The sequence below is a fragment of the Corythoichthys intestinalis genome, chromosome 15 (assembly GCF_030265065.1).
Source record: "Corythoichthys intestinalis isolate RoL2023-P3 chromosome 15, ASM3026506v1, whole genome shotgun sequence".
In the NCBI taxonomy this organism is placed as follows: Eukaryota; Metazoa; Chordata; class Actinopteri; order Syngnathiformes; family Syngnathidae; genus Corythoichthys; species Corythoichthys intestinalis.
In genome coordinates, this window is record NC_080409.1 from 7632141 (window position 1) to 7652618 (window position 20478).

At 40.8% G+C, this 20478-nt stretch overlaps 2 protein-coding genes across 2 annotated transcripts in view; one reads left to right on the forward strand and one right to left on the reverse strand.

Moving 5' to 3' along the window:
- Window positions 1-1205: 1205 nt before the first annotated feature.
- Window positions 1206-6104, reverse strand: myct1b (myc target 1b). Its single transcript, XM_057860087.1, has 2 exons — window positions 5883-6104; window positions 1206-1694 (listed from the first exon to the last, which is right to left on the reverse strand). The coding sequence occupies exons 1-2, from the start codon at window positions 5935-5937 to the stop codon at window positions 1258-1260; spliced, it is 492 nt and encodes a 163-aa protein (XP_057716070.1). The 5' UTR covers window positions 5938-6104; the 3' UTR covers window positions 1206-1257.
- Window positions 6105-10664: 4560 nt separating this feature from the next.
- Window positions 10665-20478, forward strand: part of syne1b (spectrin repeat containing, nuclear envelope 1b) — a 264424-nt gene continuing 254610 nt past the window's right edge. The window contains exons 1-2 of the mRNA XM_057858502.1: window positions 10665-10757; window positions 15268-15381. Of these exons, the coding sequence (XP_057714485.1) occupies window positions 15315-15381 (67 nt within the window). The 5' untranslated portion in view covers window positions 10665-10757; window positions 15268-15314. The remainder of the gene's footprint in view (window positions 10758-15267; window positions 15382-20478) is intronic.

Sequence of the window (20478 nt, forward strand, 5' to 3'; positions counted from 1 at the left end):
TTAAAAATCAAACAATGTGATTTTCTGTTTTTTTTTCCCCACATTCTGTCTCTCATGGTTGAGGTTTACCCATGTTGATAATTACAGGCCTCTCTAATATTTTTAAGTTGGAGAACTTGCACAATTAGTGGTTGAATAAATACTTATTTGCCCCACTGTATCTATATAGAATTTGGGGATTTAAGCATTTATTCACAAAAATTTTCACCAGAAAAGCTCTGTTTACGTCAGGCGGCAGCTACCCTCATTCGCTAACAGTATAGTGTATAATGATTATAAAGGGCTATTCTATTCTATCCTAAGTAATCTATATAGAATGTATTAATAATCTATGTACATATTATTTATAATTGATTCTGCATGTTTTCCCCAAGTATTAAGTTTCTGATGTTAAATTGAGTGATTTATTAGCTGTTGAAAACTTGCAGTAAATATATATATTTTTTTAAATAAGTTGCCATTTTTGTCAAAAACCTATATGATATGTTAAATTATGCTATTGATCCTAGAAATATAGGTGATTATCTCTGCATTTGATGATTTTTGTGCATCTAGTGTAAAATCTGAGACTTTTATAGCCATTTTAAGTTGTGTTAATTTAAATAAAAAATAATTTATCGGGATTTTATAAGGGAATGACTTTGAATTTGAAGGTCGGTAGCAGCTTGTTTTTGTTAAAATATTTGAAGTTTTTGAAAATAGGCACCCTACGAATCGGCCCCGTTTCCCATGTCATGTCAATAGGTTATGAAATCTATGGATCAGCATTCCCTCGCACATCTCAACAGGTGGGTGCACTTGCCTCAAATGTGCACCCTTGCTTCATACGCTTTTCTGAGTCCCAAAACTCGTAGCGCATGTGACTCGAGACCTAAACAGGAAGTAACTATGAGCGGTTACCCTGAAAACGAACGCTTTGTGGGAACCTTTCTAACATTTTCTATTCAAAATGCTCTTCGTACATGACGACAATATTCTTCATTCTACATACATTATGAGGCAATAATAAAATGGTAACGCACGGACACTAAGGAAACTAAATTTAATCAGATTACTGGTTTGGAAAAATGAACGCGTTGGACTGCTTGTTACTGAAAGAAAATAATCAGATTACAATAAAGCGCTACTTAGTAACGCGTTAGTGACAACACTTTCCGCTATTGATTCAATATGTTTTATTTATTGATTTATTTTTACACACACAAACACACCAAAAAAACAAATCTAACAAAACTTTTTTTCCCAACACCAGCACTCTCAGCACCCCGCTTCCCGTGCCATTGCCTCTTGGTCATCCCCAATGACGCTGTTGTAAGTGGGCGGCGGGGTCTGTGAGGGTAGAAACCCCTTGAGTCCGTAGCCCCCCAGCCAGAAGGAGAGGCGCTTGTCGGAGACCGAATCTGACGAATCGGAGGGCGGCTGAGCACCATTCCCGGCCGCCGTCGGCGATCGAAAGGTGGACGTCCGGGATACCGGTTTGCCGACTGGGGGTGGCTCCGGGGAGGGCCGGCGGTAGACACCGAGAAAGGTGCTGCGGTTGTGCTCCGTCTCCGGCCGCGGCTCCAGCGGGATCTGGGAGCGCCGGGATCGGCCGGCTCGGCGACGCCGCGACGCCCAGGTCAGCAGGATGTAGAGAATCGCGCCCAGGAGCGAGCCCACCAGCGCCGACAAGCAGAAGGCCAGGATCAGGTCGCCTGCCGGGACAGGAAAGGAGAGAAAAGCAATCGTTCTTGGCGTTTGTCCACATCTCATGTCATTGGCCGCGTGCCGTTGACGGCCACGGGCATCTGGTCCGCAAAAGGATTGGACGTCCGTCCCCGTCAATGAGCTCAATTAAGCAGGAAAAAAACTCTTTTCAAGAATATTTTGTCCCAAAACTCCAAACCATCAGGATCTCACTCGGGCATTTCCTCCATTCTTGCTTGTTTCCACAAACCAATTTTGATATTATTATTATAATATTTGAAAAATTTCTTCAAGAAGTGCAGTTTTAGGGAAGCGTATTGCTGCTACCCATCCCCATGAAAAAAAAAAAAAAAAAAAAAAAAAAAAAGAGTCTAGTATTAAGTTTTTACATAATATCATGTAAAATGTGAAAATAGTTACTATTAAATTTATCTGCATACAGTGGAATGATTAAGTATCTGAACCTTTTGGATTTTCTCACACTTCTGCATAAAATCACCATCAAATCTGATTTGATCTTTGTCAGAATCGCCCAGATTGAAAAAAGTGTCTGCTTTATTAAAACCACCCAAACATTTATAGATTTTTATATTTTAATGAGGATAGTATGCAAAAAATGACAGAAGGGGGAAAGAATAAGGGCCCAAGTACACCAGATGCATGATCGTTGCGGTTCCGGTACGACTCCGGTAAAAAAATAGCGCCGGAGCCAATCCGTTCCCATTATATCCTATTGTTCAACGTATACCGGCCGCGTCAGTGCTCCGGATTGACTGCGAACCATCTCCGGCGTGCCGCATGCCCGCCGGATGGTATAGGCTATTTTCTATTTTTGCCAGACACGCATCCGACAAAATGGGCGGAGCTGGGCCTGGACGTAACAGCCAGTTGCATATTCACGGTTTAGACACCAGCGAACATGGACGAAGAACGTTTCATCATGGAGGTGGAAAGTCACAAAGTGACATACAATGCAGCAGATCGTTATTATAAGGACAGCATTAAAAGCGAAGCTGCAAGGTGTCCTATTATGTTTGTTTTTCTGGCAATGATATCAATCACACGACGTGCTGACAACTTTGAGCGAAAAAAAAAAAAAGCTGCGTATCTGGAAGTGGTTCCACCGCAGAAATTCTCGTGCCCGTCGCACAAACAATGTCGGTTTGAATACAGAGTCGAGGGGGGAAAGTACGAAAGAGAATAGAGACACCCACAAGTTTCGACCTGGTAGTCTATTTGAGACGTTTCTCTTTCTTTCCTACATTTTACTTGACTTTGCATAGAAAAACCAACAGTTTGCACTGGGCACAGGAATCTGCAGTGTTGAGACACCATTTCCAAGGACGCTGTTTTTTAGCTTGTGTAGTATATAATTCGCTATCCATTTTATAGATATTGCAAATTATTTAACAGTTGTTTATAACAGCTCTGTGAGATGTTATGTGCCATAAATTTTAAATGTGCACAAAGATATAGACCAACCGACACAACCAAGGGCATAATAGGGCCCCGCCCCCTGCCCCCACACACGGAGCCCTGATCTCAACATGATGCAGTCAATGTGGAATTAAGAGACAGACATAACTAAAATATCAATATGCAAAGAAAAATGTGCTCTCTCTCTCTGCTTCTCTGATGAGTATAGACTCCGTTTGTTTTTCGTTGTTTTAAATGGCACATTATAGCGCACGATCACGCGAGAGCGCACGAGGGGACGGAGTTGGCTGACTGCAGCCGTGCGCAACCGCTATGATTTGCCTGTTTTTGACGTACTGTCAACTGTACGCAGTCAACACTGAACCGGACCGGAACCGCAACGATCATGCATCTGGTGTACTTGGGCCCTAAGCAAGTGAACCATCACATTAAATATTTTGTGCCCCCCCCCCCCCTTTGGCAGCAATAACTTCGACCAGACACTTCCTCTCGCTGCAGATCAGTTTGGCACATTATCCAGGACTAATCTTGGCCCATTCTTCTGTACAAACCTGCTGTAGTTCAGTCAGATTCCTGGGATGTCTGGCATGAATCGCTGTCTTTAGGTCATGCCACAGCATCTCAATGGGGTTCAAGTCTGGACTTTTACTTGACCATTCCAGAACGTGTGTTTTGTTCTTCTGAAACTATTCTGAAGTTGATTTACTTCTGTTTTGGATCATTGTCTTGTTGCAGCATCCATCCTCTTTTTAGCCTCAGCTGTCCGACAGACGGCCTCAGGTTTTCCTGCAAAACATCCTGATAAACTTTTGAATTCTTTATTCCATTAATGTTTGCAAGTTGTCCAGGCCCCGAGGCAGCAAAAATAGCCCCAAATCATGATGCACCCTCCACCATGCTTCACGGTGGGGGTGAAGTGTTGATGTCGGTGAGCTGTACCATTTTTCCTCCACACATTACGTTGTGTCTTACTCCCAAACAATTCAACTTCGGTTTCATCAGTCCACAAAATATTTTGCCCAAACTTCTGAGGAGTTTCCAAGTGCCTTTTTGCAAACATTAAACGAGCAATAATGTTTTTTTTAGACAGCAGTGGCTTCCTTCGTGGAGTCCTCCCATGAACACTATTCTTGGCCATAGTTTTACATGTAGTTGATGTGGGCACAGAGATATTGGACTGTGCCACTGATTTCTGTAGGTCTTTAGCAGAAACTCTTGGATTCTTTTTTTTTTCTTTCTACCCCTCTGAGTATTCTGCGCTGAACTCTTGGTGTCATTTTTGGTGGATGACCACTCCTTGGGAGAGAAGCAACAGTGCCAAACTCTCTCCATTTGTAAACAACGTCTCTGACTGTCGACTGATGAACATCCAGACTTTTAAAGATGTTTTTTTTATCCTTTCCCAGCTTAATAAAAATCAACAATTCTTGATCGCAGGTCTTCAGACTGCTCTTTTGTCCAAGCCATGATGTACAGTGTATCACAAACGTGACTACACCTCTCGCATTTCTGCAGATATTTAAGTTAATCTTTTCATGGCACAACACTGACAAAATGACACTTTGACACAATAAAAAAAGTAGTCTGTGTGCAGCTTATACAATAAAGTTAATCTATTTTCCCCTAAAAATAACTCAAAATATAGCCATTAATATCTAAACTACTGGCAATAAAAGTGAGTACACCCCTTTGAAAAAACGTACGTCCCTAAATGTCCGTATTGAGTACTGCTTGTCATTTCCCTCCAAAACATAATGTGATTTGTTACAGGAGTGCTGTCAGCATTGCTGCAGAGATTGAAGAGGTAGGGTGTCAGCCTGTTAGTGCTCAGACCATACACCGCACTCTACATCAAATTGGTGCGCATGGCTGTCACCCCAGGAGGAAGCCTCTTCTGAAGACGGTACACAAGAAAGCCCGCCCGTCTAATCAGACCATAGGACATGGTTCCAGTAATCTATGTGCTTTGTTGACATGTCTTCAGCAAACAGTTTGCTGAACAGCCATGCACACCAATTTGATGTAGAGTGTGGCGTATGGTCTGAGCACTAACAGGCTGACCCCCCCCCTTCAATCTCTGCAGCAATGCTGACAGCATCCTGTAACAAATCACATGACATTTTGGAGGGAAAATGACAAGCAGTACTCAATTTGGACATTTAGGGATGTACATTTTTTCAAAGGGGTGTACTCACTTTTGTTGCCAGGGTTTAGATATTAATGGCTGGACAATTCTTCCCAGCTCTGTGTTTTATAGTGGGCAGGGCAGCTTTAAACCACTCATCAGTGATTGGGCACACACCTGACTTATACTTTTTGGTAAAAAATGGTTTGAATTGCTCTTTAAGTCTCCAAAGGCAGAGGGTTCACTTACTTATTGTTCCCCCTTCTGTCATTGTTTGCATACTTTCCTCACTAAAATATTAAAAACTATCAATGTTTGGGTGGTTTTAGTTAAAGCAGACACTGTTTTTACATCTGTGTGATTTTGACAAAGATCAGATCACATTTAATGGTGATTTTATGCAGAAATATGAGAAATTCTAAAAGCTTCAGATACTTTTTTTATACTACTGTTGGTGTGGTAGAAGATATAGTACCGTTCCATAATCTGAACCAAGGGAAGCATATACTGTAGATGTTGACTACAAGCGATCCCAGAATGGACCCTTGAGGAACCCCGGGTGTCAATTTGGATGGTTTCCCATTGACACAAAGAAGGCAATTTAATGTATATTGATAATGGCCTATGCACTCACCCGTGTGGAAGGATTTAAGTATTTCCAAAAAGGACTGCGTTTGATTGTGCGCCATCGCCGTCTGTCCGCGCGGCAGGTTGTGCGTCCGTCCTTGCCCTGTTTTCAAATGAACCGACGTCAGGGACACCGTCCTCTTCTCAACTTTCAATATTTTCCTGAATTATTTTTCATCAGAACAAGGACGCCAACTCCAGTCCTGGGAGAGAAACGCTTGCGAGGAGTATGTGGTCCTCTGTGGGGATTTCCTTCCATTGTTGCTCGTTTTCCGCTCGAGTCCAAGTTGAGGAAAAAAAAAAAAAATGAGGGAAAGGACTCTCCAATGTTGAAGCTTCTCACAGAACACTACTAAGGCCATGTCTACAACGAGCAGGGTGTTTTAAAACCAAGGATCCTGCCCTAATACGTCGGGAAAAAATAATGACGTCCACACCAGCACGTTTGTCGGGGGAAAAAAAGCTTCCATAGCTAACCGCATTTGTTCATTTTTAAGGACAATCATAACAATGCGTGAAAAATATTTGTCCACACTGCCCCATCCTTCGCATGTTTTTCAATATGAAGCACATCAAGAGTTTGAAAATAAATGGAAGCAAAAAAGCAACGTTCTAATTTACTCCAAATGTAAACATTGGTCTCATGTGTGACGTAGGGACAAAATTTGTCGCAGTAAGTGACGTTTCCACAGTTAAATCTTCGGTTATCATTGTCCACATGATGGCGCCAGAAACGCAGAATTCGCACATCTTCTCTTTGGACGGCGTTTTTAAGAACCCTCGTTTAAATGTGCTGGTGGATGATAGTCCAAACCGTAGAAAAAGTTCTTCTTTTTGCCAAATACCCTGCTGCGTGTAGGCATATGGAGGTAGATTTGTGTCTTAATTATTGAATGAAAAAAAAAAGTTGCTTCAATCAAAAAAAAAGTGGCTTCAATCAAAATATGTTTTCAATCAAAAAAAAAGTCACTTCAATCAAAAAAATGTGAAAAAAGTGATGTTTCCCTAGTTGAATCACAGTAAGCAGCATGATTTCGGATCATAGAGGTGCTGCCTCGCATCGAAGTCATCGGCTTTAGGTGCGCTATTTTCAGCTTGGGCTCGAGCCGACAGCTGGGGCCCGACGAGTGGTTGTCATTTTCCTTGCTTCATTATGCTTTTATGGCTTACCCCATTGGCGTAGTCACTTGTCACTCAAACATGTCTGCCCAATAGTCAAAGTGAAACATTTGTGTCAAAATTACAATTAAAAAAAAGTGCCATCAAAACTTTTTCCTCTTCAATTGAAAAAAGGTGGGTCAAAACTTTTTGCACTTCAAAAAAAAGTGACACTTCAATAGAAAAAAATAATTTCAAATAAAAATATTATTTTGAAAAATAAAAAATTTGAGGAGTGCAATTTTATTCATCAAATGAAATGATTTTTTTTGTTTGATTGAAAATATTTTTTTGATTGAAGCAACTTTTTTTTAGATTGAATGATTTAGACACAAATGTCCTTCCCATAATATGGCCCAAACACAAATCAAAGGAAACATTTTCAATGAAAACTTAAGTGTTCAAATGCAAATTTTTGAGTCTCGAATATTGTTTCGCATTCAAAAACTTTCTTCTATGATAGAATTTTTTCTTTTTGATGGAAGTGATTTTCTTTTGAAAATATTTTTTTGTTTGAAGCTAGTTATTTTTGATTGAATAATAGAGACACAAAGGTCCTAGCCAAAATGTGGCCCAAATGCAAGACACCATTACTTCAATCAAAAAAGTTGCTTCAATCAAAAAAACAAAAAAAAAAAATCAAAGAAAAATAGCTTTCAAATGCATTTCTTTTACATTTTTTTAATTGGAAATATATATTTGGATTTAAGCTTTTTTTTTTTACCAACGTGACCTAGTAACAAACAAGGTGTCAGGTGGTAACCTTGTTATTAACAGAAAAAAAACTTTTTCAAGATATATATTTAATCCCCAAAGTCAAATACGTCATTGCTCAATGTGTTTAATCTATTAATTTATTTTTAAAACAACATATACACACAAAAACAAATCTATCAAAACAATTTTTTCTCCCCAACACCAGGGGGTGCTTCAGCCCCCTCAGCGTCCCACTTCCCACGCCACTGTCCATGGGCGTCGCCGGACACATTTCACTGGGGGCACGTGGCCCAGTATAAATTTCACTATTATGAATAAATAAATAAATAAATGAAATACTTTAGAGTTTTAAATCTACCTAGCACAGGCTAATTTGCCTTACACACACACCCACACACCCCTACACACCCCACACACAATACTATATCTAAATATTTTAGATACATACAGTGCATCACAAAAATGACTACACCCATCGCATTTCTGCAGATATTTAAAGTGCGTACAACAGGAGAAAAAAAGTCTAAAATAGGATTATTATGTGAATTAGAATCATATTTTGAGACGATTCGACTATATACAACAATTTAGCAAAGCGCAGATGACGAGAAATGAGTCTTTTAATCTGCCGGTTAGCCACGCCTACCATTATAGGGCTCTAGCGTCCCCAACAGGTGGATGACGTCAGTGGAGTCACGATTTCATCTGATTTAGTATGTAGCCCAATGAGGGTGAATTATTCACAATGAGGAAAACACAACGAAGAGAGCCCCAAAATGTCATTGTTTCAGTCTCTCTACTCCAATATTTTTGCAGGATATTCTTTTTATCCAAGTATTTTTCCCCAATAGCTAAATAAATGGCTTGAGAAGGACCAGTCAGCCCGTTGAGGGGAAATTATTCAGAACGAGGAAAACGCGACGAAGAGAGCCGCAAAATGTCATTGTTTCAGTCTCTCCAATATTTTTACAGCATATTCTTTGTATCCAAGTATTTTCCCCAATTGCTAAATAAATGGCATGGTCATGACAAATAACAGTTTTGTGCTAAATGGAATATGAAATAATAAAAAATGCATTTATTCAGGAAGACAAGGCAAAATTACTCCATAATGGTCAAAACTGTCGACTTCACCTTTACTGTCGCACCTCCCGAACGATATTTTATGACACCTAAATCGGGCTTATGTCATTTCCCTTCCCCGGGTTCGGAGAATGTAAACACAGCAAGAGGCGTGACAGCTAGCCGACATGCTAACCCGACCGAGTGATGTTTCAAAGTCTTCGAAGCGGAAAATCACACATAACTAGCCCGGATCATTTCACGTGACGACTGGGTTGTCAATTGTTGTCGCTGATCGGCAAACCGCCCGGCGGAGAGCAATTTACAGCTCGTTCACCGGAGGAGGGCGACTGCAGTTGTTGTACAGCTAACGTGCAGCTAACGTGTATGAGGAGAGCTTTTTACATACCTATCCATTATCAAACGTAAGTAGTCCTTTATTTAAAGAGAGTTTGTAGTGTTTACTTTGTAATCGCTGTATTCGCGGCTATTTTTAACACAAAGTTGCAATTTCTGATGGGGTGGAAAATTTGACAGAACACCGGGCACACCAAGAGGGCAAAAGCCAAGTATAGTGCTTGCCCGGCGGGGGAATGTGCGACAAGGAGCATGTCAGCCACAAAATGCAAGCCACCTCCGTATTACAATTAGCCCAGTATATGACATAATACAAAACACGATGTTTACTCACTTCCTCGTAAGGTCCATGGTCCCACAGTAGTAGGGCTTTCTTTTGGCCAATATCCACCGGTGAATGGGAACCTTTTGAAACTCCAAAAAGGAGCACACCCCTCTCCCTCATACAGCAAGATTTTTCTGAAGCCGTTTGGCTGGCGTGATGCGAAAAATAAACGTATTAATCCGGAAAATCAGCTGAATCCTTAGTCCTTCTCAAACAACAGTACTGCTGTATAGTGAAGAGGACTCCTTCCTCCGTACACGTCACAGTGCCCTCTTTCTCAACTCGAGACTGTTGCCGGAAGTCACTCATTTTCATGGCGCGGGATTTAAAAAAACTAAATAAATATAGCGATCGCTTCCACACACATCCAAGCGGTCCATTTCATTCAGGAGCATGAAATATCGCGTGTATTATGAAATAAACATGCTTTTTCGTGTCACAGGCACTTTAAGTATATGTTTTCATGGGACAACACTGACAAAATGACACTTTGACACAATAAAAAGTAGTCTGTGTGCAGCTTATATAATAGAGTTCATTTATTTTCCCCTCAAAATATAGCATTTAATATCTAAACCCCTAGCAACAAAAGTGAGTACACTCCTTTGAAAAAACGTACATCCCTAAATGTCCATATTGAGTACTGCTTGTCATTTTTCCTCCAAAATGTAATGTGACTCGTTACAGGAGTGCTGTCAGCATTACTGCAGAGATTGAAGAGGTTGGGGGGGTCAGCCTGTTAGTGCTCAGACCATACACCGCACTCTACATCAAACTGGCGTGCATGGCTGTCACCCCAGGAGGAAGCCTCTTCTGAAGATGATACACAAGAAAGCCTGCCCGTCTCATCAGACCATATAGTTCCAGTAATCCATGTGCTTTGTTGACATGTCTTCAGCAAACTGTTTGCGGGCTTTCCCAGTTTTGATTTACTGAAATACAAAAGAGGTCATTTTTTTAGAGAAGCATGTATTTTGGTTTGATTATGCATAGTTTCAAGCACTATTTCTGACTTTTTATGACAAGTGCTAAAATGTTTTTACTCGCTCGCCAGTTCCCCGCTGTGCCCCAGTATTGTATTAGGTCTAGAGACGCCCCTGCTTATACCTCCCCTCCTTTTTCCTTTTCCTCCGCCCGCCGCCGAGCACGCACGCACGCGCGCGTTTCCAGGGCAACCCGGCAACAGGCACCCACGCAGTTCCGCTGTGAAACTAAGTTGGCACGAGCGACTCGGCTGAAAAAGACGCAGTGAAGAAAAACGCGGTGAGTGTAAACGCTTCTTTTTATTTTGCGCCCCTCTACTTAATCGGCCGTGTTGCTTTCGTCAAAGTTTTGGCTAGAACTCGGAAGACTTGTGCATATTTTTAAGGGATGGAAATGAGCTCAAGCTAGTTGTCTGACAAAGTCGCGGTGCACTGTTCGGATCATCGAGTGGCGCACCTGCCGTCTGCATTTGTGTGACATTCAGCCCGAACGTCGGAAGCCCATCATCGTGTTTGACTTTTCCTGAGAGTCATAAGAAGTCCGATCCTCGAGGGCACCTGCGTGCGTGCGTTTTCCACGTCCAGGGTCGCCAGATGGGAAAGAGAGTTAATTCCTCTCCAGCCCAATCACCCGCCCAGTTGATTAATAATTTTAGAAAAATTAAGTAAATGAAAAATAACCTTCTGTTCAACATGTTTCCCGTTGACAACCCAATGTATATTTTCATATTATAACAGGGGTGGGAAAAACTATTCAAGGCCGGCTGATACCAGGGGCGTCACTCGACCGAATACAATACTGGAGCACTGGCGAGCAAGCAAAAATAAATAAATAAATTTAAAAAATTGGCACTTATCGATCATTTGGCTTCCAACTATATATAATTAAACCAAAAATAAACAAGAAGCCCAAAAAGGGGCTAGACAAAAGTATTGGTACCGTTTGAAAAATCGTGTGATGCTTCTCAAATTTGTGTATTCACAGTACCTGTTACATACCTGTGGCACATAACAGGTGGGGGCAATAACTAAATCACACTTGCAGCCAGTTAAAATGGATTAAAGTTGACTCAACCTCTGTCCTGTGTCCTTTTGTGTACCACATTGAGCATGGAGAAAAGAAAGACTAAAGGACTGTCTGAGGACTTAAGAAGCAAAATTGTGAGGAAGCATGGGCTCTCAAGGCTACATGTCCATCTCCAAAGACCTGAATGTTCCTGTGTCTACCGTACGCAGTGTCATCAATAAGTGTAAAGCCCATGGCACTGTGGCTAACCTCCCTAGATGTAAACGGAAAAGAGAAATTGACAGGAGATTTCAAAGAAAGATTGTGTGGATGGTGAATAAAGAACCTTGACTAACATCCAAACAAGTTCAAGCTGTCCTGCAGTCGGATGGTACAACAGTGTCAACCCGTCTTATCAGTCGGCGTCTGAATGAAAAGGGAAGACCCCACTTCTGACCCAGAGACATAAAAAAGCCAGCTGGAGTCTGCCAAAAACTGAAAAAAGCCAAAAACATTTTGGAAGAATGTTCTCCGGTTAGATGAGATAAAAGTAGAGCTTTTTGGGAATAGGCATCAACATAGAGTTTACAGAAAAAAGAACAAGGCTTTCAAAGAATTTAACACAGTCCCCAGAGTCAAACATGGCGGAGGTTCCCTGATGTTTTGGGGTTGCTTTGCTACCTCTGGCACTGGACTGCTTGACTGTGTGCATGACATTATGAAGTCTGAAGACTACCAACAAAGTTTGCAGCATAATGTAGGGCCCAGTGTGAGAAAGCTGGATCTCCCTCAGAGGTCATGGGTCTTCCAGCAGGACAATTACCCAAAACACACTTCAAAAAGCACTAGAAAATGGTTTGAGAGAAATCACTGTAGAATTCTAAAGTGGCCAGCAATGAGTCCAGACCTGAATCCCATAGAACACCCGTGGAGAGATCTGAAAAAGGCAGTTTGGAGAAGGCACCCTTCAAATCTCAGAGACCTGGAGCTGTTGGCCAAAGAAGAATGGTCTAAAATTCCAGCAGAGCATTGTATGAAACTCATTGATGAATACCGAAAGCGGTTGTTCACAGTTGTTTTGTCTAAAGGTTGTGCTACCAAGTATTAGGCTGAGGGTGCCAATACTTCTGTCCGGCCCATTTTTGGAGTTTTGTGTAAAATGATAATGAATTACTTTTTTTTTTTTTTTTTTCCAATCTTTTTTGTGTTCTTTCATTGCAAGCAAAATAAATGAATATATTACAACCAAAGCATGTGTAATTGCAATCATTTTCTGGGAGAAATTGAGCATTATCTGACAGAATGGCAGGGGTGCCCATACTTTTGGCCAGCCACTGTATGATAAGTTTTAAACATGTTGTTGTCCGACCGAATTATTTTTAAACAAGAATAAAGCTGAAAAATGCCTTGCTTTATAATTCATTGAGTGAGTCCACTCAAATCCGCTCAAGCTGCTCACTTACACACAATGAGTTGCCACAGCAACTGTTTCACAAATTAAACGATGATTGACGCATGCGGCGCTCTGAAGTCCGCTTCTCTGGCAAGTTCAAACATTAAACATCTGTCAGTCATCGTTAACACCAATGCACTGCCACCAACAAAAAGAAGGGAGGGGGAGGGAGGGATGGAGAGTGAGACAACGCGATCGGCTCGGGACAGCTCATCTGTATTTTTTTGTTTTTTTTTAATTGAAAAAAATTGAGCGATGGACTGAGGGCGCAAAGTAGAAAGAAAGTTGCTCATAAATAACCACGGATTTATTCATGATTAATCATTAAAAAAAAATACATGTTTGTCAAAAGAAATAAATCACGGTCGAAGTACAATTTCGACGTCCGGGACAGTCATTGGCAGCCAACGAGTACCTCGCCCCGACCTTCGGACGTATTTACCTGCAAATTTCATTGCGATGTTAAATGATGGATGAGAACTGGACTGGTCTTTAATATCATCATATGCTTTGTCTTTTTCAAAAATGATCCTGATTTTCCTTTGTCTTGCAATTAGTATTGCCTTTGGAAAAAAAGGTCTATCATTTCTGTTAGGGTTTGTGTTTGCTTCCTCCAAGTGTTTTGTCCCTGCATGTGATTGCCCATTCATTTCACCTGTTGTGCCTGTCGACCAATCCACTGCCTCTCGTGTCTCCCGCGTGTCAGTGGTCAGGCATAGACTTCATAATGTATTGACGGGACACGGGGCGTGGGGCTGATAAATGCATTGTCGGCCAGTGGCGCCTCCAGAAATTTTTCATTGGGGTGGCCAGATGGGGCCACTTAAAATCTGTGGGTGGCACACCAAAACTAAAAGTCATAATTTCAGGTTTTCATTATATTATTGCAGTAAAAAGGTCAGGGGAAAACTATCAGAAAGACTTAAGGACACGGCTACTGATATACTTTGGTGTATTGTCTAATATGTTACTAATGATTTAATGTGCATAGTCCATAATTGTCCAGTCAACATTTTGAGTTCCACAACAATTCTGTTTTATTGTGTTATGTATATATTGAGCATAAGGTGTACATTTAACAAAACAAAATAATTACTGGGGAAAAGCAGGTGCTGGCAGATACAAATAAAAGCAAGTACAGAGGCAATCATATCTTAACTGGATATTTCCCAAAACAAAGTTAATGTGACACAAAAATAATTATTACTGAATGAACAAAACATAAAAAGTACTTCCCAACAGGGATACGATATAGAGGCAATCCTATCTTGACTGGATATTTCCCAACATAATGTTAGTGTGACACAAAAATAATTATTACTGAATGAACAAAACATAGAAAGTACTTCCCAACAGGGATAATATATACTGGCAAGCGGGGTGGCCAGTGGGGTGGCCAACAAATTCATAAGGGGGGCCGTGGCCACCCCTGGCAGCGCCACTGTTGTTGGCGAGGCCGTCAAAGCTGACTGAGTGGAATCACAGACAAAGAGCTTTTTTTGTTGAAAATTCTTGTGAATAAATGCTTGAATCCCTGAATTCTTTAGAGATATGGACGTAAACAGTCTCAATTCATGGTTAAAAGCGAAAAAATAAAAAGTGCAGTTAGCATGTATTTTTACGTAAATATGTCATATTACAATGCTAGTCTGTTAGTAAATGTAGCTAGCGACCGCTTTATGTAAACAGAGCTTTTCCGGTGAAAATTCTTGTGAATAAATGCTTAAATCCCCGAATTCATTATCGATATGGACGTAAAGCAGTCTCGATTCTTGATTATAAGCACAAAAAAAAAACTTGCAGTTAGCATTTATTTTGTGTAAATATTGGGAACTATAATGCCAATGCAGTAGCGGCTAATTTCTCCCATTGACTCTGTCACAAAGTTTCAAAATGCATGCATGGTACGAAAACTGTAATAATTACCTTGAATCCTCAACAAATCACTCCTGAGACAATCCTTCCTGTTTGTATGCGGTACAGCTTTCGAACTTTTTCAACAGAAATCTGGCGTTAGATCGCTGCGTGCGTGTGTGAACAGCTCCTCTGGGTGTGGGCAGCCCCCTACTTGAATGTGAGGCGCAGTGCATGACTGATCTGATCCGTCAATACCATTATGAAGTCTATGGGTTAGGTTAGGGTTGTCCTTTCCCCAATCTGTATTTGAGATCCCCGCGTGCAGTCGCATCTCGTCTATGTCGTCCTCCGTCCTACGTGTGTGTTCCGGTGTCCGCTCCTTCGTCCCGCGATCCCCAACGACCTTCGAAGAGTCACGGCTCAGCGACCGACTAACGTTGTACCCAAATACTTGTGTTTTTGTTATCTTTTCAGGAAAGTCGATTGGCAGACATTTGGAAAAATCCTTTGAAGTGCCTACCATGGCCTGTCTGAGGCGCCGCGTAACAGGAGGTGCCGACATTGTCCGTGTCATGCAAAAACTGCAGGGTAAGTGTGCGTCTGTTTGTCTTGAAGTGCGACGGCGTCTCTAAAAATGCGGGAAAGGTGGGAAAGCCTGACAAGATGGTGGCGAGACTTCCCTTTCTCGGTCCGAGCTAGAGCTGAAACGAATACTCGAGCAACTCGAGTAACTCGAGTTTAAAAACTGATCCAAGTAATTTTATTCACCTCGAGGAATCGTTTAATTTTGCCAGCTCTAAGCATCACATTTTGCCTGGACTACTTTTAATGCGGGACAACGCGCTGACCAGTGTTGTTAATCTTACTGAAAAAAAGTAATTAATTATAGTTACAAATTACTTCTCCCAAAAAGTAATTGCATTAGTAACTCAATTACCCGAATGTAAGAGTAATTAGTTACTTGGCAAAGTAATTGGTGATAATTACTTTTTTTTTTCCTCAAAAAAAAAAAAACATTGGCCACACTATGTGAAGTTTTTTTGTGAAGGTTTTTGGTACAATTGGCCCGAGCCCAATTCTTTACCCTAATTTACCCTTCACCCTGAATCAACCGTTAAAAGTTGTTAAAATTGCTCCCATTATTGCATTAGTTCCCTTCTCTCTACTTTCGACAAATGAAAGTTATAAAACTATTTCATCATTTAAAGATAGATTCAAGTCAAGATTTTGCCGATTTAGAAGTATTTTAGATAAAAAGTTACTTAGGTTCGTTAGGAAGGTTCTCTACAAAAGAACCGTAATAAAAGGTCTACTGCTTTAAGATGGTGGCTGTTTACTAATGCATCTAGTGCCGTGTCTGTCATTTTGCATCTAGTTATATCTATATACAGTATATGCAGTGTTATTTTTACTTTAAAATAGTAATTAATTACAGTTACAAATTACTTCTCCCAAAAAGTAATTGCGTTAGTAACTCAGTTACCTGAATGTAAGAGTAATTAGTTACTTGGCAAAGTAACTAGTGATAAAAATTTTTTTTCTCAAAAAAAAAAACAAGAAACCAAAAAAAAAAAAAAAAAAAAAAAAAACAGGTCACACAATGTGAAGTTTAAAGGATTTGGGGGACAATTGGCCCTAGCCCAATTCTTTACCCTCCACTTAACTAGACACAAGGGTATTGCGATAACTAGCTAGTAACCTTTGCTATGTGTGGAAGTCATTTAAAGTTGTGAATCAACCGTTAAAGTTGTTAAAATTGCTCCCGTTATTGCATTAGTTCCCTTCTGTCTACTTTAAACATGTGTAAGTTTTAAAACTGTTTCATCATTTAAAGATAGATTTAAGTTAAGATTTTGCCGATTTAGAAGCATTTTAGATTTAAAAAAAAAAAAAAAAAAAAAAAAAAAGTTACTTAGGTTCGCTAGGAAGGATCTCTACATCAGGGCCTTCCTGAGAGGTCTACTGCTTTAAGATGGCGGCTGTTTACTAACGCATGTAGTCCTTAAAACATGTTGGCAATGCAGCTGTGTCAGTTTTTGCATCTAGTTCTATAATATGATATCTACCGTGTCATGTGGGCGTAGTTTGTCGGTTATGGCTACAGTCAGGTATTATTGGAGCCACCTAGCATCGCGGTTGCAACGGCGTCTTCCCCACTGCTGCTCTGCTCTCGTCCCCGTGAGTCCGTTTCTCTCAGACTTTTTTTATTCAACCAACTTAGTAACGCATAGTAACGCACGCCTTTCCCGCCTCAGTAACGGTAACGGCGTTGCCAAGATGAGAAAAGTAATTAATTACATTACTCATTGCTGAAAAAAATAACGCCGTTAGTAACGCCGTTATATTGTAACGCCGTTATTAACAACACTGGCGCTGACGTGCGTAGAGGAAGAAGCAATAAAAAAATTTAAAAAACTTACTGCAGCCGACAGCCGCTACAAACTACGCCGAAGTTGCTAAAAACTACGCCCGCATGATGCTAGCGTGTTAGCAGGTAGTGTCCGATGTGTCTAATAGATATCGTATGCATTTAGCACTAGATGCGAAATGACAGACTCTGCCACGTCTGGGCAGTTTTAGTAAACAGCCGCCATCTTTAAGCAGTAGACTTCTCATCGCTAATAAATATAACGTTACTGTCACTCGCTCACGTAACGTTAGCCCATCGGGTGGCTAGGTTTCTATTGATTATGACCACTGTCGATGCGTGGCTAACGTGTCTTACATACAGGCTTTATTTAATCTGTAAAAACACAGCTCTGTAGAGTGATGACGGTGTAAAATTAAAACATAATAAAGCTAACTGTCAGTTTTAGCTCAGTAGTCATTGCTGAATAAAACACCAAGTAGCACTGGTCCCTAATGTGCTCCAATACAGCAGGTATCATATATTTATTTTGAACACTGCAAAAACTCAAAATCCTTTCAGGACTTACAGTTTAGACTAACTTAAAACTTAACTAGAACTTAAAAATAGCTTGACACAAATGGAAATTACATTGAACCACATGGGAAAAACATGTAGCTTTCAAGTGATGTGTGTTATCAGCGTAATTACATTTTTAGGTAAGAAATAAGTTGTTTTTTTGTTTTTTTTATAAGATCTAGAGGTTTTTGGAGTGAAAGCAGTAAAAAAAATTTCAAGTCACATCTGAGATGCAATTGTTGGCTGTTTTCAACAATGTGCATCGAAAATAAAGACATTGATTGACTGAAAATGGTTCAATATTGGATTAAATGTCTTTTTTCTCATGTATATTTATAATTGCTCTTTACCTAAAAAAAATGTTTTATCCGATTACTCGATTAATCGATAGAAATTTCAGTCGATTACTAAAATATTCGATAGCTGCAGCCCTAGTCCACGCGTATAATGACTCTTCACTCCAGCGTCGGTAACTTTGATGCGACCCGTGTCATTTCACGCTTCTGAATCATCGTGTTTCAGACTTCTGATATCGAGTCACTTCCTTTGATTTTAGGGCATTTCCATCTTCACTTCCTGTTGATGATGGGTCAACCCCTGTTGACTTTCTGGCTCACTTCCTGTTGATTGGTGTCATTTAAAATTACTAAATCAACTCTGGTTGTGCATGGTTCCCAATAAAACTCGAAAAAGTTTGATTTTTTTTCGTCAGTATTTCAATGGGTGTGTGTGTGCGTGCCCGATATAGCATTTGTGTCTAGAGCACCAATAATAGAAAGCGGCTGTGGTTATTTTTAGTACAAAAGCTTGTAACCCGGTGCGGTTGGTGGTCTTGAAGAATATAAAGGAGGGTTCTTTTTATCTTTATTTTTTTCCACGTAGCGAATCTGTGTTCATCTCCATTTGCTCCCGTCCACCCTTCATTCGCCGTCTAACCCTCCCGTCCCAAACGGATAAGACGTCTAGCGACATCCATGAGTATGTACAGTAGCAGGTGCCTTGACTTTGACAAAATTGTGTTTTAAAACGAGCTGAGAAATAAGCGACTTCATTGGAATGTCAGTGCGTTGACTTTGAACCCCTACCGACGTGCAGGGGCGCTGCCAGGGATTTTGGGCCCCATGAAAAGATATCACTTTGGGCCCCACCACCAGTGCCGGACACACACACACACACACACACACACACACACACACACACACACACACACACACACACACACACACACACACACACACACACACACACACATTTAGAGTATCAACTACGTAATTTCCTGCATTCTGGTGAATCTTTACACACTAATTTGTGCATTTTCTGCATTAATTTAAGATGAAAATATATTTACAGTGCCTTGCAAAAGTATTCGGCCCCCTTGAATCTTGCAACTTTTCGCCACATTTCAGGCTTCAAACATAAAGATATGAAATTTATTTTTTTTGTCAAGAATCAACAACAAGTGGGACACAATTGTGAAGTGGAACAACATTTATTGGATAATTCAAACTTTTTTAACAAGTAAAAAACTGAAAAGTGGGGCGTGCAATATTATTCGGCCCCTTTACTTTCAGTGCAGCAAACTCGCTCCAGAAGTTCAGTGAGGATCTCTGAATGATCCAATGTTGTCCTAAATGACCGATGATGATAAATAGAATCCACCTGTGTGTAATCAAGTCTCCGTATAAATGCACCTGCTCTGTGATAGTCTCAGGGTTCTGTTTAAAGTGCAGAGAGCATTATGAAAACCAAGGAACACACCAGGCAGGTCCGAGATACTGTTGTGGAGAAGTTTAAAGCCGGATTTGGATACAAAAATATTTCCCAAGCTTCAAACATCTCAAGGAGCACTGTGCAAGCCATCATATTGAAATGGAAGGAGCATCAGACCACTGCAAATCTACCAAGACCCGGCCGTCCTTCCAAACTTTCTTCTCAAACAAGGAGAAAACTGATCAGAGATGCAGCCAAGAGGCCCATGATCACTCTGGATGAACTGCAGAGATCTACAGCTGAGGTGGGAGAGTCTGTCCATAGGACAACAATCAGTCGTACACTGCACAAATCTGGCCTTTATGGAAGAGTGGCAAGAAGAAAGCCATTTCTCAAAGATATCCATAAAAAGTCTCGTTTAAAGTTTGCCACAAGCCACCTGGGAGACACACCAAACATGTGGAAGAAGGTGCTCTGGTCAGATGAAACCAAAATTGAACTTTTTGGCCACAATGCAAAACGATATGTTTGGCGTAAAAGCAACACAGCTCATCACCCTGAACACACCATCCCCACTGTCAAACATGGTGGTGGCAGCATCATGGTTTGGGCCTGCTTTTCTTCAGCAGGGACAGGGAAGATGGTTAAAATTGACGGGAAGATGGATGCAGCCAAATACAGGAACATTCTGGAAGAAAACCTGTTGGTATCTGCACAAGACCTGAGACTGGGACGGAGATTTATCTTCCAACAGAACAATGATCCAAAACATAAAGCCAAATCTAAAATGGAATGGTTCAAAAATAAACGTATCCAGGTGTTAGAATGGCCAAGTCAAAGTCCAGACCTGAATCCAATCGAGAATCTGTGGAAAGAGCTGAAGACTGCTGTTCACAAACACTCTCCATCCAACCTCCCTGAGCTCGAGCTGTTTTGCAAGGAAGAATGGGCAAGAATGTCAGTCTCTCGATGTGCAAAACTGATAGAAACATACCCCCAGCGACTTGCAGCTCTAATTGGAGCATTAACGCAAGGGGGCCGAATAATAT